The 27,098-nt window shown below is 35.9% G+C and overlaps 1 protein-coding gene across 2 annotated transcripts in view; it reads right to left on the bottom strand.

Annotated features, from left to right (window-relative positions):
* Positions 1-341: 341 nt before the first annotated feature.
* LOC145678632 (uncharacterized) overlaps positions 342-27,098 on the bottom strand; it is a 90,693-nt gene continuing 63,936 nt past the window's right edge. The window contains exons 8-10 of one of the 2 annotated variants that reach the window (XM_081749000.1): positions 21,839-22,170; positions 9,803-9,932; positions 342-1,059 (exon numbers count right to left, since the gene is read on the bottom strand). In XM_081749000.1, coding sequence (XP_081605126.1) covers positions 893-1,059; positions 9,803-9,932; positions 21,839-22,170 — 629 coding nt within the window. In that variant the 3' untranslated portion in view covers positions 342-892. The remainder of the gene's footprint in view (positions 1,060-9,802; positions 9,933-21,838; positions 22,171-27,098) is intronic. The other variant, XM_081748999.1, reaches the window with a different exon arrangement.

Below are 27,098 nucleotides of genomic sequence, written 5' to 3' on the forward strand. Positions count from 1 at the left end.
TATATATATATATATATATATATATATATATATATATATATATATATATATATATATATATTGATTTCGATTATTTCTTCTTTCAATTTATTGTATTTTTATCATGATTAAAATTAAGATATTTAAGATGGCAGCACTGGCAAGAAGTCTCTTTAAGGGACCAGATTCACAGAACTTACCTGGGATTTTCAAAGCCCAAACTCATGTAAGGGTCCAGTTTCATAAATCTAATAAGATTACAAAACTGATTTGTAAAGAGTGGTGCTGTAAATTCCTCTAACTAGTCACATATTCCATACAGCTGTAATTTTATAATGTACAAAAATTTAAACTTTATATGTTCTACACTAATATTTGAAGACTAGTTTCTTGTGTGAAGCAAGTTTAAGGAAAATCAACGATAATTTACACACGAAAAAGATTATTGAAATCTCTTTAATTTCACTTTCAAGATTGATATTGATAACCATACATCAATTTTAATTTTTAATCATAAATTTGAATTTTTATAAGAAAGAATGCTACTTCTTATTACATTATTACATAGAAAAGTAAAATAATATGAAATGATATGGATCACTTGTTCTAACGCAAATCAGTACATAAAATATTAGAGGCCAGAAATAAAGTTCTGGGTGCACAGTTTTAATTATGCTCTCACTCTATGTCTTAGATTAAGGAACAGTAATTCAAATATAAAAATAATAACTATGATAATAAAATATTACATAGTACAAGAACATAATAATAAAAAGAAGACTTTTAATAAACAATAAAATGTCTTTTATCTTTATGCTTTCACTGGTTCAATGACTTTTAATTTCTTTATATTTTTCCCTGCATTTACAGTAAATGCATTCGACCCATCTTCGGAGTAAAAAATAAAACTGTCCTACATTCTTAAATCGGGAGGCCAAAGTTGCTTTTCCCCTTCACATAAATACGTGATCATCGCTTTGAACAGAAGGTACACTCCTAACTTCTTCCTCATTTCACACGTCCAAGCAGCAGCTACTCCGTAATATTCACCGCATCGGTTATTAGTAAGATTATGTACGCCTGCAAGATACACAATAAGCTTATTTATCAACAACAATGAATGAATATTACAAGTAAACTACTACATGGTAACTAAATTGTTTTAGAAAATACAGTGTATTTGCATTAGGGCGGACTGTTTATATTTTTCATACTTCCAAGTTATCAATGTTAATGAATATTTCAAATAAAGAACAGTAAAAATGGGTATGCCGAAAATATTTCTCTCTCTTGATTGAAACATCACAATAAAATATGTTCTTTTATATTAGATCGAAAATCTATATTTTATTTCTTTTCTTTAGAAAAATGTTTTGAAAACTATTAAAAGCAGGTTAATTACACTATGACTGCTTCCAGGTCTTGTACTATCACATGATTTATAAAATCTTAAAATGTCTTTAAACTTTCTTTTCTTTCTCTATGCAGTTTTAAAAAGCATTTTATCAAATTCCGTGTAAAAGCTCTATGACAACACTAGGCCGGTGCAAACAAAGATCGATCGGTACGAACAATACCTTTCATGTAGTTTTAAGAAAATTTTTCCTTAAAGAAAGAAAAAAAACTAAGATTTTCGGTCAACTTATACAGCATATTTTAACATTTTAAAGGAGAATAATTAACTGATCCTTGCAGTGAGAAGACACTTTTTTCTGCTATTTCATTACGTATAGAGCCATACTAAGAACGCCCGTAACTACTATGATGAGAAGGTGTTTTTATAGGGTGTCTTTGAACTTTTGACCGACTATATATTCATTCAGTGTCCCGGAAGGAAGTGGCAATACTGTGGGAAATGGTTGTATGGGTAATTAAAAAAAAAATAACACATGAACATGGGTGCGATTTCGAACGATAGCTCAGATATAAACAGAAATAAAAGAGCCGGCACGAAGATCAATTAACTTTCTGACCTTGCCCCTTCCTGAATATAGTCCTGACCTTTCCCCTTCAGATTAGTGATGAGCAAATGCAAGACCAAGACTCTTGAGTTCATTATTATTTCGGATGCTGTGGGAAGGCGTCTTGCAGTAAGTCTAGGTGTACCAAAAACCATTCACCAGTTGTCCTTGATGCGCTGGTGGTTATCAACAGCCCTGGTGAAGTAATGGAACTCCAGATCACAACAAATCATTTTCAACTTTGTGGGCAGCATGAGAGCATTGCAGAGCATTCATTGGTATCCGTGGTCATTACACACCCTTTTAAGAATCATTTCACACCTATAATGTGAGTCACAGTGCTTTCAGTTTAAGTTATTCAGCCTCTATATAGAAGCGTCATTTTAGTTTTTCTAGTCACATGTTTATTTTTGTTGTTTCCTGTATTATACTGTAGAACTATAATACAGAATGATGAGAAATGAATGAAATGATGGAATAAAGAAAGAGGAAGGAAACGGAGATACCCCGAGAAAACCCACGCACACGGTGTTATGCACCACTAAGTTCACTTGGCACGAGCTGGGATCGAATCAAGGGCTCCACGCACTAGAGATGAAAGCTCTACCACTGAGCCATCGCGGCCCCTATGTATGATTTAAGTTTAACCAATCTATGCCTGTTGGAAATGACAATGCATACGAAACTTGCTTTCGTTTTTAAGTTTTGTACACCAGCGTATTTTATGGGTTTCGGATTGCGAAATTATTTTTTCTTCTGGATAGGCCACAGTGAGAAGGGAAATCCACCAATTGAGGTTACTGAATAAGCTGTTTAAATAACGCGAATAATTACGGGAATTGTTAATGGATGAAAAAATCTACTTTTGCTCCATAAACAAGACATAATTTTTTTGGATGTATCAGATTCAATATCGAGCAGAGCCGTAGCTAGGGGAAGGGGGGTGTGAGCAGGGCGGTTGCCCCGAGCGTTGAATAGCAACAATAGCACAATAGCAAGGGGGCGCCGAACGAGCAAGAAGAAAGGAAAAGTGTTGGAAGTGAGTAATCGACGCGTCGCCCTGAAAAGATATTGGCGCCATATTAAATCAATATTGTTGTCGATTTGCAAAATAGATTTGGTAAAAATTTTCTTGCTCGCTCCGCTCGCAATCCAGAAGTTTCAATAAGAGCTACGACAAGGTTTTACTTATTACTTAAAGAAAGTTATTATATATGTTTTTTTAATAACGATGTTATATACATGGTCCCGAGTAATCACTTATAGTGTATGCAGGAGCGTTTTCAAAATCAGAAACTGTCAAAGTCTGAAATACGTTTCCGGCGTTTTGGAAGTGATGAATTTGCTTAGTAAATTACGCTTTTCTACCCATATCGGATTAGCCACGGCGGTGAGAGTGACGATATAAAAATAAGAGGGGCGAAGAGAATACGCAAGCTGCTGTTTGCGCGGGAATATTAAAAATGAAGGTAATCAAAGGGGATAATAACATTTTCGAACTTGAATCAGTTGTAGAATAGGGGCTTAAAGGATCAGAACTTACCCCGACGAATTTCGTCTTTTCAAAAGACTGATCACTACCAGTGTTTTATTATTATTATTATTATTATTATTCCATTGAGTATGAAATGCTTCCAATTTGAATGAATTTATTGGGATAATTTCTCCAACAACTTCTATCGCCAGGATACATTTTTGTACATATGTGTCTAGAGCAATTCGCAAAGAAGGCTCCTTTTGAATTTCCGTTACATTTCACATTTTTTTTTTTTTTTTTTTTTTTTTTTACCGTAAAAGACTCAAAATTAAAATGCTGTTTGTGTAGTTACATGTAAAATAAACTTCCAAAAGTTTACAATTATTACTACAAATTAATACTGTCAAACATTTCGAACATTTTAAAAGAACATAATTTTTAATGTATTGAAATTTCATTTCTTATCGATAGGACGAAACGTTGTAAATAGTTGTAAATTTCCATAATTGTTCTCCAAGTAGATTTGTATACAATAGGGTGGAGCGAAAAAATCGAAGTTGTCCAATTAAATAGCACTTGGTGTGAAAAGTTGTGTATTGTATTTTGTGTTCATGTATTCGTGATTGTTTTCATAATTTTTGTACTTCATCTTCATTCCCCTCAGGAGCCTTCAATGTTCGCAATTTTTATGAAAATTTGATTTTTTGAAAAATATATATATTTTTTTATGTTGCCCAATGAAATCGAATTAGGTGACAAAAGTTGCATAATGATTAGATTAGATTGACTACACCGTTCACGATTTTAAAAATAATTTGCTTCTTCATTCCCCTCAAGGGCCTAAAATTTTGCATTTTTATAGTATATTCTAAGGCATATTCTAGAGCATTTAGATGGCGCAACAGTGGGTCCTCAAAAATTCTCGGGAACTATAGGAAAAAGTTTAACCAACTATGAGGATTTCCAAATCGTTAGTTTTCAAGCGATTGAAGGAAGTTTCCCGGCCATGGAAAAAAAATCGTACTATAGCCTTTTCACAATACTTAAACAATGAACTGAAGCTCATTGTAGACAGGACAATTCAGCGCAATAGTTTCTTCGCGCATCCGGAGAATTTATTGATATCTATACTCACTGATGATTGAAAGCATATTCAAAACTAGCTATGCGTAGAATCCTTGACGCAAGGTCAAAAAGCTCAAACCAAACACCTGTACGCAAGTTCAGCACACCAGCAATACGCTTTAGTGCTCAGGATTACATTGATCTAATCAACTGGCAGGAACGCGAAGTAATCGATCCACCGCTGACGAGCCATTTGTTGGAGAAGGATCTACAGAAATGTGTAACAGAAGGTTCATCTGTCCTTCCGCCTGTTTTTCACTTGCCATGTCATACCCAAGAGTCGAGAAAGATGCGTTAAAGCTGTTACCGAAGCTTCGCGTGAAGTGTGTGGTATCTTAGCTTGAGATAGATTTATCAGAGCAAAACTGTTGGATAGATCAATTATGCTTACATTCGAAACAAAATCTGAATACGAACCAACGAGTTAAAGAAATAATTTCCAACGGTAGGGTGGATGGGATGGGAAGATGGGTGGAATTCTACATGCAGCCACCTCCTCGTGGTGAGCTCTGGGAACCAGCAAAGAGCTGCATATAAAAAATAATTTGAATGCAAAATTGTTAAATTTACATAATGTATCTTAATATTATGCTCAATGTATTTTTAGATAATACTGTAAAACTGCATTTTAAAACTTGTTTTGAAGTAACGAAGATGAAAGAAAAATATTTTTAAAAATTCATCGAAATTATACTAGTCACGCAAAAGGCTTGATATCCAGTAGAACATTATTTGACAGTTCTTGAAAATTGTCAGTGTCTTAATGTGTTTTGAGATTTACCGTATAAATTCCAAAATTTTAAAGTCCCTGCAAGTAATAAGATAAAGCACGAAAATAATTTTAAAGCCATGGGTGTTACGGTAATGAATACAACTTTTCTTAAGTTAGTATGAAGTGATTTGGTGGATTTTAAAACTTCTTTTAATATTTTAAGTGAAATTTCGAAATTTTTTCATAAAAACTGCAAAATTTCAGGCCCTTGCGGAGAATGAAGATGTAGATTATTTTTAAAATCATGAATGATGTAGTCAATCTAGTCATTATGCAACTTTTGTCACCTTGGTCAGCTTTAAAAAAATTCAATATTTTCAAAAAATCAAATTTTCATAAAAATTGCAAAATTTTAAGGCCCTTGCGGGGAGTGAAGATGAAGTACAAAAATTATGAAAAAATTCACGAATGTTATACTAGTCAATACACAACTTTTGACACCTAATGCTATTTCGTTGGACAACTTTTAATAATCGACCCCCTATTTCGCTGCACCTTAGTATACAACCAAAGGCGTTGGCGTCAGCAGCACGTGAACTTTGGAAGGGACCCCTAAGAAAGCGGGTGGTCCAGGGGTCCTCCCCGGAAAATTAAAAAGAAAAGTAGTCTTCATACATTGCATTTTAAAGCATTTCTGACTTAAAAACAAAAACTTAAAATGTTTTATGTTTATTTTTACCTTTTCGAAAATGCGATACTAAAAGAAACACACACACACACACACACACACACACACTTTACCTTTGTTTATTTATTCAAACAGTAAAATTCAACCTTGTTTTATAATTTTAGTTAAATTTGAATTATACCAAATACATCAAAAACAAAATAATGGTAAAAGATAGTATAAAGTGAATACTCAGAAGCAATAAAATTTTGAAAACAGGTTTCAGGCCAAGAAGCCTACAAATAATGTAAATGAGCCTCAACAATGTGTATATATATATATATATATATATATATATATATATATATATATATATATATTGGGGAGACGTCCTCGGGGAGATTGGCGCTTGTGGCCAAAGGTAATTTTGTCAAGTTTAACAGAAAGTACAAAATAAGCCTCTTGAAAAGCTCTTATTTGTACAAGAATATATAATGATCTTATTTGTAAAATGGTCTGTCCAAGCAGCTTGATAAAAATTTACTGTAGCATAATAACAAAAGCTACTTCTATGTAATAAATAATAATAATAAAAAGCTTGGTAAGATGAGTGTAGGGGGCGCCGAAATCTCTAGCTACGGCTCTGATATCGAAGTACCTTTATAGTAGTTTCTTGGCTTTCCTTAATGTTTGTTACTATAATATTACCTCTTACTATATACAATACATGCTTCCTTAAGATGAGTGATGTCTTATTAAATAAGTGTGCAAATGAAAAGGAGTATGTGTAATGAAGCTATAATCATTACTTTTTTTCCTAAAGGCTATATTTATTCCTAATTCTCATTTTATCATCCCACTCCTACTCCCTAATTTCAATTTTTCATATATTTGGTGCGAGGAGACCTTGGATCGATTTCAGGTCGCGCCAAGTGAGTTTTGTGGTGAGTTACATGGGTTCTCCCTTTTCTTTCCATTTTCTTAATTCCTCAATATCATTGATCATCATCATCGCCATCTCCCTTACCCTCGGTGCATAACTGTGAGATGTTAAATTAAAAGATAGAAATAAAAAAAACATCAGAACTAGTGATTTTTTTCTGTATGTAGAATGCACAACAAGCAATCTTATGATAACGGTGTATTACGGGTGGAAAAGTTCTTGAATGTTATAAAAAAAAAAAGCGTAATTTTAAAATCTGTTTACATAAGTGCCAACTATATTACTGAATGAAATATTTCTAAGGATTGGCATTTTTAGATCCTGTTTCACAGAAAGTACTATCTTTGTAATAGTAATATAGAAATGATAAAAATTAAGTTCTTTTTTCTTCAATTGTATCTAACATTAATTTAAATTTAGCATGACAATTATATCACTAGTGCAAGCATTTACAATGCATTTTACTGTTTATTACCAGTTTTATATTTGATAATACTTTCAATACGTTAAAAAGTTAAAAATTCAAAAATTTTAAATGTGTTCCAGATGACGTGAAACAAGCTTGTAATATGACACTCTTGGCTTTGTATCAGTTCACTGCGTAAACTGCTTACACACATTTATAGGGCCCGCGGTGGCTCAGTGGTAGCGCATGATGTCCCTGGTTCGATCCCAGCCCGCCAAGTTAACTTTGAGTTGAGTTGATTTTGAGTTTAACGTCCCGTTCAGCAGCGAGGCTATATGAGACGTGGACCTACTGATTAACGTGGAATCCGAACCACATGAGCTCCCGCCGGGAATCGAACCCGGGCCTCCCACGCCAAAGGCGCGTACGCTAACCGCTTAGCCACGGATGAGCTCCCCAAGTTAACTTTGTGGTGGATAAACACTATGTGCGTGGGTTTTCTCAGGGTGCTCTCATTTCTTCCCACTTTCTTCATTTCACCGTTTACTTGCATCTCATCATTACTATTTCTCCTTAGTCTAGGTGCATAATTGTGATACGTTAAACTAAAAAAATAAAAATACACATATGCACAAATTGCTAAAGCTGTGATTTTTCTTGAAACAGTACGAGTAGTGACAACCCATTTTACAATCGAGAAGGAATAGCCAATAAAGAATGCAGAAACAAATGATTAGCCAATCAACATGTTCGAATAATCTCTAGATCCCTCAATATGACCGTTACATAGTAATTAATATAATTTCCATTTACTCTGCGTCTACCTACTTTAACTGCCATCTAGCGACAATCGACGTAACTGCTTGATGGATTCCTAGAGCAATGCTAATAGTTCAAAGTTAATCTACGACGTTGCCACGGAATGAAATTTTCGATTCTCCGTAGCGGTTGAATGAGGCCCCGCAAGGTATATTATTATATAGCATTTTCGCTTAATTTTGACTTGTAGAATAGTGGTCTGTGGGCTCCATTTTAAAATTCTCAATTTTATGACATTTTTTAATTAATTGCCAGTTTTGCATAAAAACTATAACTTTTCATAATAACTGTTTAATTTTCCCATGCCCTGAATTTTATCCATTACATTCTGCATTAGTTTTCACTGCTCAAGACAATTCTTATTGGTAAATATGGAAAATTATTTTTAATTTTGATTTTAATCGACTAATTTTTAAGCTAATTTTAATTTTAACCGTTATTATTTTCTGACATTAATTTTTTACCTTAATTTTTAATTTTATTCCGTTAAATTTTTCATTAATTTTTCCAACTATACTGAGTTCTATTGGTAATGGTAAAAACTGTAGCATGTGTAATCTTAATTCCAGTAGCCCCGAGATCTTCACGTAAAATTAGTTAAATTTATGCTCTTCTTATTACTTTCAATTTCAGCATGCCTGAGACGCCTATATATTCTATATTTATTATCTCGATACTATAATCGGAATCCTGTAACTAATTTTATTTAATGCGACCTACTATACACGTGACAATTTATATATTCTGCTAATCCACATTGCATCATTTAACAAATGCTATACCATTATATATGTTGAATTCCAATATTTATAAGACACAGAAAACATATTAAATTGTACGAATAGATCTGTGGTAGGTAAATATTTCTTTTTCGTTACGTTTATATATATGTAAATTACATGCGAAACAGCCAAAAGTTCCCGGAAAATTGTTGTAGTTTTGATGTTTGTGATATAATCACAATCAATCTTGTACAGTACGATCCTTAGGTTGCCTAATCGTGAATTTGCCAAGTATGAATAGGTCATAACAGGCAGAGTACGACTAGTATAGCTGAACGGAGGTGTGTGTGTGGTGTAGGAACATGTGAACATCAAGTTCATGAGTAAAGTTAGGAAATCTGCTTCAGGCACTTTTAATAACTTTAAAAACAGTTTTGGATAATCGGATTTTTGGTCAAATATGGGCCTCAAGAGGTACCCGTTTTACCATCGTAGAAGAGATCGAAATCCATGCGACGGTTTAACTTCGGAAGATTAAAAACTTTCATCGGTGTTTCGAATACTGGCAAGAGCGGTAGAACAAGTGTATCTGTTCCGAAAGTATCTACTTTGGTTAAGTAAATGAGTACTTATATTGTGGTAATAAAGAGCTGCAACAAAATTCCGGGAACTTCTTGACTGACCCTCGTATCTATCTATCTATCTATCTATATATATATATATCGAGAGACAGAAAGAGAGAGAGAGAGAGAAAGCATGAACAAATTTTATTTTTTAATCTCGTAAATGTCACTGAAGTTACATTACCTATAGAATCGTTATTTGTACTACAGAAAATGATTTTAAAACGAAGAGTTAAAGATGTAGAGGTAAGAAATAAAAAATATATAATGTTAGATATAAAGAATGAAGAAGCTATCCAGAAAGGATATCTGAGTGAATTCAGAACGGAATTTCAAAAAACTGAATAAAAATATATTAAACATCTAACCTATAGCTTCAATCATAGCAGCTTCTCGAGTACACGCCTCCACAGGTATCACCTTGTCGTAAACATGTAAACATACTACTCCCAAATTATCTTTCCATATATCCTTAACATGATTGGTCATTTTACTTTGCTGCAAAGGAAAAAAGTAACAGTGTCGTATCATACAATTACTAGATTGTTTATCAGAAAAAAGATTAAAAACGATTTCTACAAATTTGGAACACTATAACTAAATGATTTAGATTATGTAATAGTTTTAAATCGACAAATTTCCTGTATACTTCAACATCTAATAGTACAGGTAGTGACGTCTATTAGCTGACTAATTTTATGAAAGATGATTAATTATAGATTATACTGTCGTTTGCCGTTTGTTATTAAAGACTGCCATGTGTATGGAATTACACACACACGATTCTCCCATGCAGTACCGCGTGTATAATTTTCCAAACACAAATAATATATGTCACTTTTGTCACGTATACACATGATGTAGATGTCAAAATCTAATGTCCAAGCCGCGTGAATGCACCATACACAGAGGAAGGCATACATTTATGTGGCTAAAACAAAGGCGAAACAAACATATTAGTGGCGAATTGCTGCCAGTGGCGCACAGACATCGGTCAACAGACATGGTGACAGTCAAGGTGTTAAGAAACAATCATAATTTTCAGAGTAAGCACAGGGAATTTAGAGCCATATAAAATCAAATACAACACCAATAACCATAAAAACTATTGTAAATAAAATTATGTTTTAACGCTCGATATACAGTAAACGAATAACATGATTTGAAAATTCTCGAATGTATTTTACATAACACATTAACGAATGACATATTTACCTGTTTATTATTATTATGGCTAGGGAGTCTCTTTCGGTGTGCATATTTATATGTTCAAACTCTGCTGCCAACACAGACTAAGATATAGTATGAGTCCTTCCTTCGTAATCCTAATATATATAATCCCGTGTGTATATATAATCATGGTGATTATATATACACCGTATGCGTGGGTTTTCTCGGGATTCTTCCGTTTTCTCTTACTTTCTTCATTCCACCATTTCATTCATTTCTCATCATCACCTTCTCCTTTAGCCTAACCGGCATAACCATGGGACGTGAAACGTAAAGATTTCATATACATACATATATATATGTGTTAAAAATCTCAACTACACACAATATCTTATTTAACCTCTTTATTCTATATTTATGCCTACACTTTAATCTCAATTCCTTAAATCAATCGTGTTTCGTAAATCCACTATCTTTACTTACATCATAATATAAATCTTATTTAACATTCATAACATTCCTCTAATCTTGTCTTAACATAACTCAAATCTATCCATTTTTTGTTTTGCACATATTACTCTCTTAACTACGTAACGGTCTAGTATCATCTTTGTAAGCACTTTGTGCCATTCTCCATTATCCAATATCCAACAATTCTCCCCCTTTTACAAAATCAGAACCTACCAAAAGAAACAAAATATTTTAACGAATATTATATCAAACTCAAGGATTCCAAACCTTGTTTGTTCTCTTGTAATTCTGCCGACTTTTTCCTTTTCTTTCGCTCATACCCTGTGGCCCTCAGAAAATTGATGTGCGCCTGCATGGTGTTTTGTTTTTCAATGATTCGAGCAATAATTTTATCTCGCTCCTCCAGTTGAACTGACATTACTTTGGTCTTTGTCTCAGAATATCTGTTTTCCTCGAACTGTTTCGGACTTGAATTATTCGTGGCATTCCCTCGCTGTTCACTTCCTCTTCTTCTGTTGCCAAGCCATTTTGCGATTACCTGTTTGCCCAACAATATGTATATGTATGTATGTATGTATGTTTGTTTGTGTATGTATGTAGACGGAGCGAAATTGAAAAACTAAAACAAAGACTGACATGTATTAGATATTTAGAGATTAATCATTAGTTCAGTTCTGGATTTCTCAACAATTTTCGAGAATACAAAGAAAACTAGTTAAAACCATAGATAAAAATTGTACTAATCATTTTGTATTTATAGTAGACTGAATTAGTGTCCGATATTTCGAATACTTTCAGCGAGTATCCATTTTCAAAGACTAAATCATATTATGCAGTAAGATCATTATATGCTTTGCTCTTCATCATCAGTAGGAATTATTCGATTTAAATACGAAGGAATATATATATATATATATATATATATATATATATATATATATATATATATATATATATATATATATATTAATAATTTCGTCCTGAAACTCCTCTTAACATGGTCTTCTATACTCATCAGACGATACCAATGATACGAATGCAAAGTTACGTGTAGCTTGATTTTTTTCATAAATGACCAAAATTTGTGCAATGGAAGTTCAGAATAATAAAGTTACTAAATTTATAATATGATATCAATTGTTAATATTGTAATCGTCCCTGGGGGCTGCGGTACTCAGTGGTGGAGCGTTCATCTCTGGTGCATGGGATCCTTGGTTCGATCCCAGCTCGTACCAAGTGAACTTTATGGTGGACAAACATCATGTGCGTGTTTTTTGGGGGATTCTCCCATTTCCTCCCACTTTCTTCATTTCACCATTTTCATTCATTTCTCATCGTCACCGTCTCCTTTAGATTAGCCGGCATAGCCATGGGACTCAAATATTTAATTTCATTTTTTTTGGGGGGGGTTCTCCCGTTTCCTCCCATTTTCTTCATTCCACCATTTCCTCCTTTCTCATCATCACCGTCTCCTTTAGCCTAGCCGGCATAACTGTAGGACGTAAAACTTACAGATTTGTAATCATTCCTTGTTATACTTACAACAAATCTGTACTAAGAAGAAATCTGGGAGCAATAAAGACATACGCTTACAAGAATAAATTATTTAATATTTGTTTATGAAACAAGTAATAATGTTATCCTATGTCTTTTCTAAATTTCCTTTTTAATTTCGAGCGACGACAGAAGAAAATATGGTGATTGTGAAAAAATCGAATTCGAGATTTCCTCGGATTTACAGGTTTCATGGCCCATACATGCCGAAAAAGTGATTTTCGACTTTTGTTCGTCTGTTCGTCCCGATGTAAAGACGTTCAACCGCCTGGAGCGCATTCCATTGAACATATCGAGATCAAATTTAAAACTTCATAAGGTTATAAGATTTCCTAGGAGTTTTTTTTTTTTTTTTTTAAATTTTCTTTCCTACCCATGAAAATAAGGGTAATTTACTGAAGGATGAAAATAAAATTTGCGATTTTCTCGAAAACAGTTCTAACGATTTTGTTCATATTTCATAAATCAATGTTCCACTAACAACTCTATAATATGATCTCAGTGGTTTTTCTAGTAAAAATTCAACATAGCTTTTCTCGAGGATTTTATCAAAAAGTAATTCACGCGATTTTGTTCATATTTAATAAATAAATGTTTAACTACTAACAACCACTAATTAAGTAATTTCTCATGAATACATCCGTAAAAGCTAGTTTCTTGGTGTTTTTTTCCTGGATGATTTTCTCTAAAACGACTCAGTTTTTTTTGTTCATATTTCATAAATAAAAAAATGAAATATTTAAATCTTATATCCCACAGGCTAGGATAAAGAAGACGGTGATGATGAGAAATAAATAAAATGGGTGGGAGGAATCAGGAGAACCCCGAGAAAACCCACGCACACGATGTTCGTTCACCACAAAGCTCACTTGCCGCGAGTTGGGATCGAACCAAGGACCCCATGCACAAGAGGTGAAAGCTCTACCACTTTTTTTTATTTTTTTTAATTGTATTTATTTAGCGCAATATAGAATACATTCTGTGCTACAGTTGCGTAAGAGACATATATAGATACATATTTATATGGATAGGCTTAAATCTAAAGACAAATATGAACACCTAAAATATATGTGCAAGGATAAGATACAATACAAACAACATTACCGGTTAAGAATAAACATCGAGAGTCACCTGGAGAAATCGAGCGAACAATCTTTGCTCGTCTAGGTGAGTAAACTGTTTTTTCCGAACTCGGTTCAAGTATGTCAGGTATAGATGTCGGTTACAGAAAGGTCGGTAGTTGTCTATAAATAAAATAGTAGAGCAGATGAGCCAGGTAACTGCTCGTTGTTTGGTAGGCGGGAACCACTGAAAGTCCGGAAATAAAAGGAGATCAAAGGTGAAATATCTCCCTGAACTGCGACAAATCAGCCCAAGAAAGGAACACAGAGTTTGCCACGCAGGTCGCGTAGCCGTGCATTGTGTATATCGGTGTTGTAAAGTGTCCACCTGCGGACAAAAGTCACATATGTCGGACGCACTCCTGCCGATCTGTAACAGTCTGGTTTTTGTGACAGTCAAGTTATTTACTAAACGATACCAGGCTTCTCTCATTGGGGATGTAAGATACGGAGCTTGAATGGTACGCCAAATAGCAGGCCAATTGTGGTGCGATTCTCTGACTTCACATAGGGGGGTAACATTTATCAATTCAAATTGCAACAGTGTGATATAGAGAGATTTAGAAGTCCCGGACTTGGAAGGATTGTCACTCGGAACCATCGACCAGGCCAGGATGACCTGTAAGATGTATGTTGGACATGATTCAGGAAAACGAACGTGGGCAGGATTGTTCCCTGGCCAAAGGCGATCTACCCAGCATTGGAACCATTGCGCAGTGTGAGAGGAGGCATATTCCAAATGGTGTAGGGCGGTGAGCACGTAAAGAGCTCAACATTTGTGACGCACACTGATGAGATTTAAACCGCCACGCGCAGTCGGAAGATATAAAACGCGTCGTTGCACGCGGAACATGTAGCCTTTCCATATGAACCAACCAAATAATGAATCAATTTGGCGCGCATATTTATCGGGCAGTGGAAAAAGACGCGCTAGGAACCAGAGTTTGGAACTAATGTAAATATTCAGATATTGAATACGTTGAGCTAGAGTGAAAGTTCTTGAGCGGCACAATGCTAAATTCATACGCAGCGTCTGGAGTAATGGCTGCCAAATATGGTCGTAAGACGAGCGGCATACGGCTTGAAATCGGACGCCTAAAATGAGGGATTCTGTCGTGCAGGTCAGAGAGGTTAAGACGTCCCTGGGAAGCAAGGTCTGAAAGTTATTGACCGTCAGAAGAGTTGTTTTGTGTAGGTTAAGTTGCAAACCGCTCGCTAGGGAAAAGTCTTCGACTTTTCGTAGCGCTGAGACAAGTTGAACAGTGGTCGCACAGAGGAGCGTTAGATCATCCATATACGAAATGGTTGTCAATTGCTTGAAGCTGTGAAGAGCCGATGTAGGGGGGTGCTGTAATTGATGAAGGAGAGGATCTAGTGCAAGGCAGAACAATATTCCCGAGAGAGCGCAACCTTGCCTGACCCCTTTATGAATCCCAAAAGGGGAAAGAAGATGGCCATTAAGTTGTAACTGGGAAGTAGCGTTGTGATAAAGCTGGTGCAGAACGGTAAGTATCTGAGGAGGGAAGTGATACTGTTGTAAGACTTCAAACAAATAAGAGTGGTTTAGGGTGTCAAAGGCTTTCCGAAAATCGCATGCAAGAACTCCTACGGGGAGAGATTGAAATTGGGCATAAGCAAGGAAGTCGCGAATGGTCGCAAGGGCGGTATGAATATTGTGGGAGGAGTGTAAAGCCGTTTGAGCGGGGCAGATGTACGGAAGGATAACTTGCTTAATGCGAGTGGCTAAAAGCTTAGTAAAAAGTTTGTAATCTGTGTTTAGAAGTGTGATCGGGCGATAGTCCTCCACGCTTGTCGGGTTGCCGCCTTTGGGTAGTAGAATGATAACGCCTGCATGTTGATAGACCGGTCCACCTTGCAACAGAAAATTAAATAATTCACAGAGTATGGGACCGACTAGTGTAAAAAAATTTGAGTAAAAGCGGTACCCGATCCCGTCTCTGCCCGGAGAGGTACTCCGTTTAACTTGGGAGAGGGTTGTCTCGATTTCGGAAAGAGTGATGGGCGCAAGTAAAGAAGTGCAGTCTTGTTCGGATAGGCACGATGGGATCTTGGTAAGGAAAGGAGGGAATACTGTATTGACGTCGGGTAATGCGTACAATGACGTGTAATATTCCTGAAAATGCTCGTACAAGCCGTCTTTGATAGTGAGCTGTTGCCCCTCTGAAGTGGACACATGAGAGATGAACTGATGTTTTTGGCGATTGAGGCGTTTAACATAATGATACAAAGACGAAGGTTCAGAAACAAGTCTATCTGCCGTCCCGTCGTCAATGTGAACGCTCAATGATTGAGTATGTTGCAGCTGTTTCAATTGGTGCTTAACACGCATGATCGCCGCCATATTGGAAACGCTACTTGGTTGGTTCCACAGTTCGCATAGGACACTGTATAAGAATTCGTGCATTTCGCGATAGTTTTGGCGATGTAATTTCCCCATGCCTTGAAAGAAAGTACGAATTTGGGGTTTAATGTAGCGACACCACCACATGTTAATATTAGGATAGATCGTACGAGCTCGTAGCCATCGTGTCCAACTAGCATGAAATAAACACCGGACGTGGTCGATGGTTAAAAGTTGATTGTTTAATTTCCAGTAACCACTACCGTACAATTTGGGAAGTTGCGTCGAAAAGCGTAAGACCAGATTAATACCTGTATGATCTGTAAAGCAAGCCGCATATTGCTGTATATCAAATACTCTGCTTAGGAGGCTTGCCGGGAGATAGCAGCGGTCCAAGCGTGAGCCCACTTGGGCTGATTTGAAAGTAAAAGTATGATTCTTATGAAAATGAAGCCAAATGTCTTTTAAGCCCAAATGTGTAATAAAAAGATGAAAAGCTGGAGATGGGTGATATTCACCGCTCGTATCTTGAGGAAACATGTGACAATTCATGTCTCCAAGAAACAAAATTGGATATCGTGTAATAGGTAGCATGTCAACAACTTCTTCGTGATAAAAACGTTCGCGGGCCATACGCTGATTTGTCCCTGAGGGGCCGTAGACAGCCAAAATACATATACCATCAATAACACATCGAATGGCCCGCCCTGACGAAGATAGTTGGATATGCGTAGCGTGGAGGCCTCGTTTCACAAGTAAAGCAGTGCCCAATGATGGGGGCGCAATATTGACAATAGCAGTATAATTAGACACAAAGGATAGGTCGGGATCCTTTACCTCCTGCAAACAATAAATATCGGCATCGTGAAGAGCTATGAAGTGCGCTAATAGCTGTTTATTCGATATGCTGCTTATAGAGTTAATGTTTAAAGTTAAATACGAGCGGGAGTTGACCCCAGCGTTCATTAGGTAAAACACAAAAAGCGTACCCACAAGATAAATGTGTACTTTACAAGGCCGTAAAAATCTCCAGGACACATACCTGTAAGTGTACCTCGCCCGCAGAACAGCACACACACCGAGTAAATCTGCGAAACGCCATATATATTGTTGACCACTCACACACACGCACAAAAAACACTGGATTGGAAACACAAAACCAAGAACTTCTCGAAAATAGGTTAATAGCTTTGCTATACACAAGCAGGAAAAGCCCAAATTGACATAACTTTCCCACATAACGCAAGTAACACAAGCAGGAAGCAAAACACCAGAACAGCATACAACTCGTGATGACGAGACGAAACAAATAAACTAGTGAAGTCTTACCACAGTTGCTATTCCACAAGGTCAGGCGTTTGGAGGTCACTTACACTTTCTCGTACATTCGGTTTACGTTTCTTCACGTGTTTTACTGATAGTATAGGCGAAAAACAGGTTGTATCATCATTAAAGACGTCAGCGGGCAAAGGTACAGCTGGACGAAGCACTATATCCTGGGTCGTGCCATGCTTAGCAGAAGGAAGACCTGTCGCTGGATCCTGAAGTACTACTGTCGCATATGAAGCAAGAGATGAGGGTGGTGTACCTGGGGGGCCCTCGGGGGTGCATGGTACCCCGTCATCCAAATCAGTGGGAACTGAAGGTTGCTTAGCTGGTAATATGGTAGCGGATGAGTCATTTGATGGCAATTGGGGGAAATCAGTTTCTGAAGTAGATAGCGGTGTTGACACTTGTTGGGACGTAGCGTCGGAATTTGTAGCACTAACAGAGGATGTCAAGGGCACAAGTCGTTCGGGGACATGACGTGTAGTTGTTGTAACATGACGTAGATCTGTCATTACAGGGGTGTCCCCTTCCAGCCGCGTGGACCGGGCAGGACGTCGCCGCTGTTTACACATGGAAATCAGGTGATCGAGTGATCCACAAGCGTGGCAAGTTTGTAACTGTCCTGGATAGGAGACATTGCCTTTAATAGTGTCAAAATGTAAGCGAGTAGGGATATGTTTTTTTAACGTCATCGAAAAAATCCTGTTACCATTATAAAGGCGTGTAGGAAACACAGTTTTCCAGACTTCATACTCCACACTTTTAATTTCACCATAATTACATAATACCTGAGACACTTGTTCATTAGGAAAATCAAATGGCAAATCCATAATTTTAACTCTCGTGAGATTAACTTGTGCGTCCATAATATACACATCGCTGACAGATTGATCAAAATGGGTAAAAAAAAAATTGTCTGGAGCCTTAGACATAAACTTTTCGTAACTATCACTATTTTTGAATTGAACAAACATGCAATACTCTTCTTTATGGAGCTGTAAAGCTTGGATATCCTCAAATATGTTGGGAAAATGTACACATAACCAGGCATGTAATTCAGCCGGGCTAGGGCGTATCGAGCGTGTGGTTTTGTCAAAACCAAATTTTACACTATTCTTACGAAGTTCTTGCATGGTACCACTAACACTGGAGCCACAAAACACTACCAAAACTTGCAAATCCTCTTCAGTAATGTCGAAATAAAGGCGAAGCTCGCAATTGCAAATAACTATTCCCGGAGCTTAACTGTCAACGTCTACTCCCGGCAACAGCCAGTCAGCGAATCACCCCCACTGAGCCACCGCGGCCCGCATTTCATAAATAAATATTTCATTAATAACCTCCACTGGTTAAGTCATCTCATGAATTAATTCACAAGAGAGAGTTTATTCTCAGGACTAAGTTTTTCTGGACGATTTTCTCTACAACGATTCAGGAAATTTTATTAATATTTTACAAAAATTTCATTGATTTCCTCCACCGGTTAAGGCATTTCTCATGACTAAATCCACAAGGGGTATTTTATTCTTGGGAGTGAGTTTTCTCTTACAATTTTCTCAAAAAGTGACTCCGCGATTTTGTTTATATTTGATTTGATGATTAATTAGTAATCCTTACTAGTTAAGTCATTTCTCATTAATGAATCCATAAGGGTAGCTTACTGCTGGAGCTAAGTTTATTTTCAGATCATTTTTTCAAAAATGACTCAGACCATTTTCTACATATTTCATTAATAACTCTATAATGTTGGGCAAATCTCTTGTCACGAAATTATTTACAAGGGTGTTTTTTTTTTCTACTTTCTCAAATACGACTCATGTGATTTTCTTGATATCTCATAAACAAATGTTTCATAAATAACCCTAATATATGATAGTTATTTGCCATTAAAAATCCACAAGCGGTAGTTTGCTTTCACGAGTGAGTTTTCTTCGAACTAATTTTTCGAAATACATAATTTCGTTCGTATAAATATATGTTTCAGTAATAACTGCAGCATAACATGATTTAGTTTAAGAAATTAGAGCGAAAGAGTTTAATGTGATAGTCCATACCTTTTATTTGGTGTTGAGTTTAAGACATTTTGTCCTAATGAAATATGATTCAAAAATTAGGTATTCAATTAATGATGTAGAACGGTGTAAAACTTTAATATCCTCCACTGTATGCTGTAAAAACTTGATATCCTATACTACAGATACAGAGAACCTGCTTGTTGAGTTTTACGTCGCACCGTGGTTTTATCTTTTCGGTTAAAGGAAACGATGAACAATGAATGATGAGAGGACATTCCATCCGTGCTCTGGGTGGGATTCTAACATGTGACAGGTAGGTCTTACGACCACCAGTCTAATTTTTCTTTGTTAATACCAATGTAAAATTATTGGAATTTTAATTCGAAACATTAAAAAGAAATAAATCTGATTTAAATTACTCGCTGAGCTAGACAACACGTTTATTGTTTTTTAAAAAAAATAACATGTAACAGTTTCGCCAACTGTTCACTTTGGCTTCGTATATTTCAGCATAGTGTCTGATAAAGCCAAAGTGGATAATTGGCAAAACTGTTACATGTTAAAAAAAATAATAAAATAAACGTATTGTTTTCTTCAGCGAGTAATTTAAATCAGATTTAAGTCTGTTAAAAACAAAGCTTTGTACAATGGAAAATATTAAAAAGAAAAATTTGCTTTCGAAAGGGAGAAGAATTGGGTAGTTCGTAGATTATGACTAATAAAAATGGTCGTGACTTAAAAATAGTTTGTGAAACGCTGCCTTAGATTACTAGACCACGTCAGTCGGCTTGATCGTTCAAGTTGATGTGTAAAGAAACTAATGATTGATTAGGGTATTTAGGAACTGAAAATGATTAGTAGAAGCTGAAAAGAAGGTATACGACAAAACTGAAGTTAATGTAAAGAACAGTCCTTGTTCTCTCCTTAATTAAAATACAATATAAGAGGTAATGTTTTGCTATTTTCTCAGGAGGTCCTACTATGTTGTTTCATTTGAATGTTCTGTCTTACCCAATGATACCAGATGAGGCCATTAAGCTAGTGGATCAAACATAATAGAATAGAGACAGTTCATTTTCTCTGTAGTTAAAAGCAGTATGCAACAAACGGAAAATTAGGAAGAGAAGGGATAAATTAAGAATCAGTCTTAGGAATATCTTCAACCAACGGAATTACTACGGCTTCATTACATAGGCATATTCATTCGTACACGTCAATTAAGACCTCTTCGATATAAGGCACGCTGACTTTTTATAGCGTTAAGAAGTTTCCACCGAGAATCAACCCGGATCTCTCGCATGGAAGGCAAGAATGCTAACAATATAGCTCTAGGGAACGTCTAACTAGAACTAGGGTAATATATATATATATATATATATATATATATATATATATATATATATATATATATACATTTTTTTTCATTATGTTTGCCAGTTACCTTGGAAAGACTCAGTAAGCTTTATTAATTTTTTTAAAAAGTTATACAAAAATACACGAAATCACATATTTAAATAAATGAATATGATAGTCGCAATAAATAATTAAAGTATCACAGGGTGTCTACTGAAGTTCCAAAATGAAATTTCGTGACTTTTTCATGGCCTTTTCTTTACCAATCCATAAAATTTTGTAACATTCTCAAAAGTGAATTTGGGTGCGAATTACGCCAAATTTTCATGCATGCGATAAAAGCGTGCTTTGCTTGCGATTTCGTAGCGTCTAAAGCCGACCATAGACATTTTTAGTGGTGAATTATGACGTTTTATAGAACAAAATTTTCTAGTCTGCACTTTTATTTATACAAATTAAACTCGTGACCCAAAAAATTACTTTGTCTTGATTTTCATGACCGTCTTTTAATTTCGTGACTTTTTCGCGACTTGCGTGACTGATAGACACCTTGTATTATTTCCCTGAGAATATCTATGTTATCTTCTGAAGTTCAATACCCATATGATATATTAAATCTCTTAGCATTTAGTGAAATCACTGGTAGCAAATCTTGGGAGATTTTATAGCATTTTATTTTGAAAATTAAAACCAATATTATATGAGGTATTGCGGATACTAAGGGCGATTTCATCAAAAGTTAGGTGCAATCTGAATGCTCGGAAATTATGTGATATGTTCGAGCAATAATAGCAAACTGTTCTGTAGCAGCCAATTTTCGTGCCTATATGTATAGTTCGTGGAAACAGTTGCTCTTTTCCTAATTAAAAAAAAAGTTTCAACATAAATGGACGATAATTTTGAACGCTTAGAGTGTATTTTCAGGAAACAAACCTTTGTTGAATTCGCCCTTACTAACCAGAACGCCTTATATGATCCAGCATTGTCAACAACATTGATGCAAATCTTCTCTATAACTAATTTACTTACCACTGATAATCCTTTTTTCCATGACGTCACAGCACCATAAAGATAGGAATAAGGTCTGGATCTCTTTCCTCTTCCTATGTAGAAGATGGATGATAGAAATGTTGTCCATGCTTCGGCCATACTCATAGAACCAATTTTCCATGGCAAATTGTTTGTAACGCGAGGATCAAGAAGAATATACACGAAAGAAGATTTAATAATTCCCTCTTTCCACTTCCTACGAGGGTCTGGATTTTCAAACTGAAATGACATTTGTTTCTCAAGTTGTATACCCTTATAATATTTGATGCTGTGAATGTCTTTTAGAGTTCTTTCCAGTTCTTCACAATAAACTGAAAAAGAAGGAAGAAAATTAAGAAAACTATGGAAAAAGCATTGAAAACAGAGTTATTAGCTTATTTCCATTATCTGGTATATCTATGATTGGGCCTCCTATACCCGTCATTTTGTTTGTTTTAAGTGTTTATGGGCTGCCAGTGTTGTATATTTATATTAACTTGAAAGCTGAAACTAAAAGATACTAAAGGCGCATACATCCAAATTTCTTTTAAAAAATCCACTTAACCTTCTTTGTTTGTTCGTTATCACACTTTATTTTGTAAACAAATGTAAGAGCTTCAGTTACTTTTCTTCAACATGCAGATGCATACTTAGAATAGGACACACGATTAGCTATAAAATTCTAGGACAGATGGTCAGAACATGTGTATTTGTTTATATCAAGTAGGCTGTAAAAGTAAGTAGATTTTAGTGATTTTCTGTGTGGGCGAATTATTTAGTACATCTTCTATGTATGTAATATTTTCTTTAATTTAGGTGGAAATAATATTTTCTTTCTTGTCCCAATAGCTCACAGTAATTATAAAATAAAAGTAAACCCAGATTTACAAAAAAAAAAAAAAAAATTGGAAACTGATGCATTGAACACACATATTAAACTGATCGACAAAATGTAACTTCCAAAATTGTTTTTGCATGAAGCTAGATCCTTTTAGTTTTCGAACTGCTGAAATCTAATTTCAGCATAGTTTTGGTTCTGGGCCTCAAATTTAAGAATAGTACCAGTAATGATATCAAGCCATCGTATATGCAAATCTATATCTATACATTAATGAACAATTGTTGGTTGGTCTTCATCCGAATCTTTATACTTTACCTGTACCAAAGTTTGTATGAGCATTAATTAGATCCCAGTATAATTGTAAAACTACAGTATATAAAACTGGTAAACCGATAGTAGCAGTTTCCTATTTCCGATTTTCAGTTTTTCGCGATTTTCTCTTATTAGATATATGAACTACTTTATGTAAGAGACACATTTGTCATAAACTCATTTATCCATCATTTTGGCAATATGCAGCTCAAGCAGTTTAATTCTTTTTTTAATTTAAAAGGGCTAGCAGACGACGTTCTCTGTGTATGTATGTGTGTTCTCTCACGCAGCGAATGCATGTGGGCGGAGTGACCTTGATCAACACTTCTTCAGCCAATCACAGCTCTGTCCGCTCTTACGTCACTTAACGCGTGAAACCCACGCGAACAGCGAGAGCTGAAGAGATTTAGCGGGAGACACTTACTTGGCAAAAACAGGATGGACAGCTAACAACACATTCTACACTGCTGCGACAAGACACTGTTTCATTATGTTCTGTGATTAATCAAATCCAGTTATATTTCATATTAAGGGACACATCCATTACTATTACCCTTTTTTTTTAATAGTTATTTCTCTATGTAAAGTGATGTAAGTATCAATATAATTAAAATTCTCAAATCGATTGACGAGTGTTTTCTGCGATTGTGCATGTCGTCTCCCATGCCTCGTGGCTGTCTATTGAGTACATGGTGCAAAATTTACTTTTAATTTATTTGTGTAATTTGTTAATTTTCGAAATTATCATGCTGAATCTTTTGTGTCTTTAAAAGTTGTATGTAGAATTTTGCTTATGTGTGGCTGACGTTGAAAGGAGCTTTCTTCGGATAACTTGTTTCATCGTCAACGCTCGAGCAAACGTTCTATCTACGACTATCAAATATAATGCTTGCTCTATCTGGATCGCCATCCTATGGAGTAAACATTATAAAATGGTGCCGGGATAAATGTGTCGAAGCAGAAACCTTTCTTTTTGTATAAATGTTCAGTTTTTGTGTTTACGAACATAGGCCTAGGTATTTCTGATGTTCAAAACTTGCTGCGTAATTTTGCCGCCATCTCAGAGAGTTAATAGTACATGAAATTCGTGTCATTGTATCCTTGTCCAGTGCATTCATCCTTGCATATTGAAGCCTAAATCCTGTCTGAATTAGAATATTTTTATTATTTGCATTCTTAGATTTTTGCAGAAATTAGTCAATTATTTGTGTTAGCGAGTTTGTTATATTTGCAACATCATGGCTGAGGGTGATCTTAGAACAGTTCTCTTATCTTTGCAAAGGGAACTGAGTGCGTCAATTAATGAAATTAAAGAAAATCAGAATAAGTTGAATGAAAGCCAAAACGAATTGAGTGATAATCAAAAGCGTGTGAGTGAAAGCGTTGAGGCGATAAATGTAAACCAACAGAAAATGCAAGACGATATCAAGGAACTACGTAGCGAGTGTCGTGAAAACATATCCCAATGTAAAGATGATTTGTCAGGTGAAATTAATAATGTGAATAAGTGTATTAGTGCAGTGCGGCAGGAATTGATAGAACGAATTGAAGCAGTGGAATTAAAGTGTTTCAATACGAATGAAGATATACGTAGAAGTGTACGTGAATTGGCCGATGCAGTGCATGATATACGGGGCACAGTTGAAGAAAATACGCGCCAAGTAAACGACCAACAACGTCAATTAAATGAATGTCACAATAGAGTGGATGATTATGAAAAAAGGTTGCGTTTGGTCGAAAGTCTCGACAAGTACCGTGAAAGTAGAATTCAGAAGTGCGAGACCAAACAAAGTGAATACGGTATAGCAGTGCAAGAGTGTATTCAAGTGTGCCACGAGCAGAGTAAATTTAACCAGCAGTGTTTTGAAACATGTCTTCACGCCAGTGAATTAAGTGAACAAACCAAGCAAGATGTGGAACGACTATCAGAACGTGTGCAGCGTATAGAATTAGCAAATGAGCACCATGATAATGGAAGTAATATATCACAAAGAAACACAGGTTCCGTGCACAGTGTGAAGCGCGAGAGAAAATCGAGCAGTGAGTCTCAAACGGTGTCTGATACAGAGGAGGAAAGTGATGTAATAAAGAGAACCGTGTCAAGAATCAAAACCGAAAGAGAAAGTCCGCGCATTAAGCGTGCAAGAAATAGTGAAGTGAATGTAAGGCGTTGTTCATTGCGATTAGCAGACATTAAACAACTCTCCACATTTTCAGGTGATATGATGAAGGAAAGTGCAAGTGCATTTTTGGAAAATTTCGGTAGAGAAATGTCGTTCGCCGGAGTGCCTCAAAGTGAATATTTGATGATCATGCCATTGATTCTTAAAGACAGTGCACTTAAATGGTACGATTTACACGGTAAGAAGTGTCAAACTTTTCAAGAATTTGTGATAGAGTTTCAGAATGCATTTGAGAGTCCTTTAGTGAAAGCCACACGTCTGCGTAACTTGCGTTCTATTCCGTTTGACCCAAAACGTTATAGTAGTGTTGTTGATTTTGTGACAGAGCGTTTTAGTCAAATTCAAGCTCTGGAAGAATACGAAAATCCAACCATTACATTGTCACACATCATCACTCTCCTCCCCAAGCGGTACCAGTTAGCTATGATGGGCTCTATGCCTGATAATATAAATCAGTTCCTTGCGAGTGTGCAGTCCATCGAAGGATTGTCAGGAATTACTAATATGTACGACAATCAACGTAATAAACAAAAACAGCAAGGGGGTACCGGTGTTAGCGTGAATAATGTAAAAGTAGAACACGGTAGTGAAATGAGCAGTGATAATAGTGCGCGTCCGAATTTCAAACAGGGATGGAAAAGGAAATTTCATAGACGTGGACGTCGAGGTAATTTTAACAGAAATAATGACAACTCGAATAGTGGTAATCAGTCGCAAGGCAATGGCCGACAAAACACAAGTGCAAATGAAAATCGAAACGAAACGCAAGGTGCAAGGGCAAACGAAAATCAAAGTAGTGCGTCGACTTCTCAAGGTAGTCCGAATCAAAATAATAATTGGTTTCCAACATTTAATAGAGGTCCTGGTGTAAATAACGGTAGCAATCAGCAACGTCAATTTCCATACCAACAAAGTGGATTTTACCCGCAAAGTTCTGTGCCTTTAAACTAGTAGCGCCCTCCCACTTGATTGCTGAAAAGGGGAGGGATTTCAGTAGTGTAAACCGGATTACTTTTCCACATATGTGCAACGAAGAAGATTTACAAGCAGAAGATTATATAAGTAATGATAATGAAGAAGAAGTGATCAAATGTGAATTAGGTCATAACACAATGAGAGTAAAAATTTTGTTAAACGATCAACCCAAAATTTGTCTGTTAGATAGTGGATCAGAATTATGCCTATTACGGTACAATATTTTTCGAGAAGTAACAAAGTGTGTAGCAAACGTGCATTTGCAAAAAGGAGAGCATATCGTTTTGTGCGATTTTCTAGGAAGAAAGAAAAAGAACGTGAAAGGAAGGGTTATCTTACCGGTACGAATTGAAAATGTGGAAGTGCCAGTTGAGTTTCTTGTGTTACCAGAACTGCATGAAGATGTAATACTCGGTGCAAACTTTCTAGAGAAGCTAAACAGTGTCATTGATTTTAAGCGAAGTAACTTGCGTGTTGAATTTCAAGGAATTAGTGGTGAAGTGCCTTTAATACAGAGAAATAGTGAAAATGTCATTGTAGCTAATGTAAGTGAAATTAAGTGCAAGGTAGCCCCTATTGTTGTGTTGTCCGAGATAAGGGACCTTAATGATTTTTATGCGAGAACGGTGAATGTGTTCCGCAGTGGGTGCGCCGAGCCTTTAGAGAAAATTGAAGCTAGTGACTTAGTGGAGGACTTCCCACCGGATCTGTATTTCACAGTAGATGAAATAAGGGATGCAGTTACACGCGCTACGCTGTTTAGTGAAAACGAGAAAGAAGAATTATTTCAGTTGTTAATGAAACATAGGAAAGTGTTCGCCCGTTTTCCTGGCCTGTGTAATAAATTTCAGTACCGACTAGAGGTGGATACAAATGAACCCATTGTTGCTCGTCCTTATGATATTCCGCACAAATATAAGGAAGGAGTGCGTGAAGAGATCCGAAAATT

This window comes from Thermobia domestica, chromosome 2 (genome assembly GCF_964235325.1).
Source record: "Thermobia domestica chromosome 2, izTheDome1.hap1.1, whole genome shotgun sequence".
Lineage (NCBI taxonomy): Eukaryota > Metazoa > Arthropoda > Insecta > Zygentoma > Lepismatidae > Thermobia > Thermobia domestica.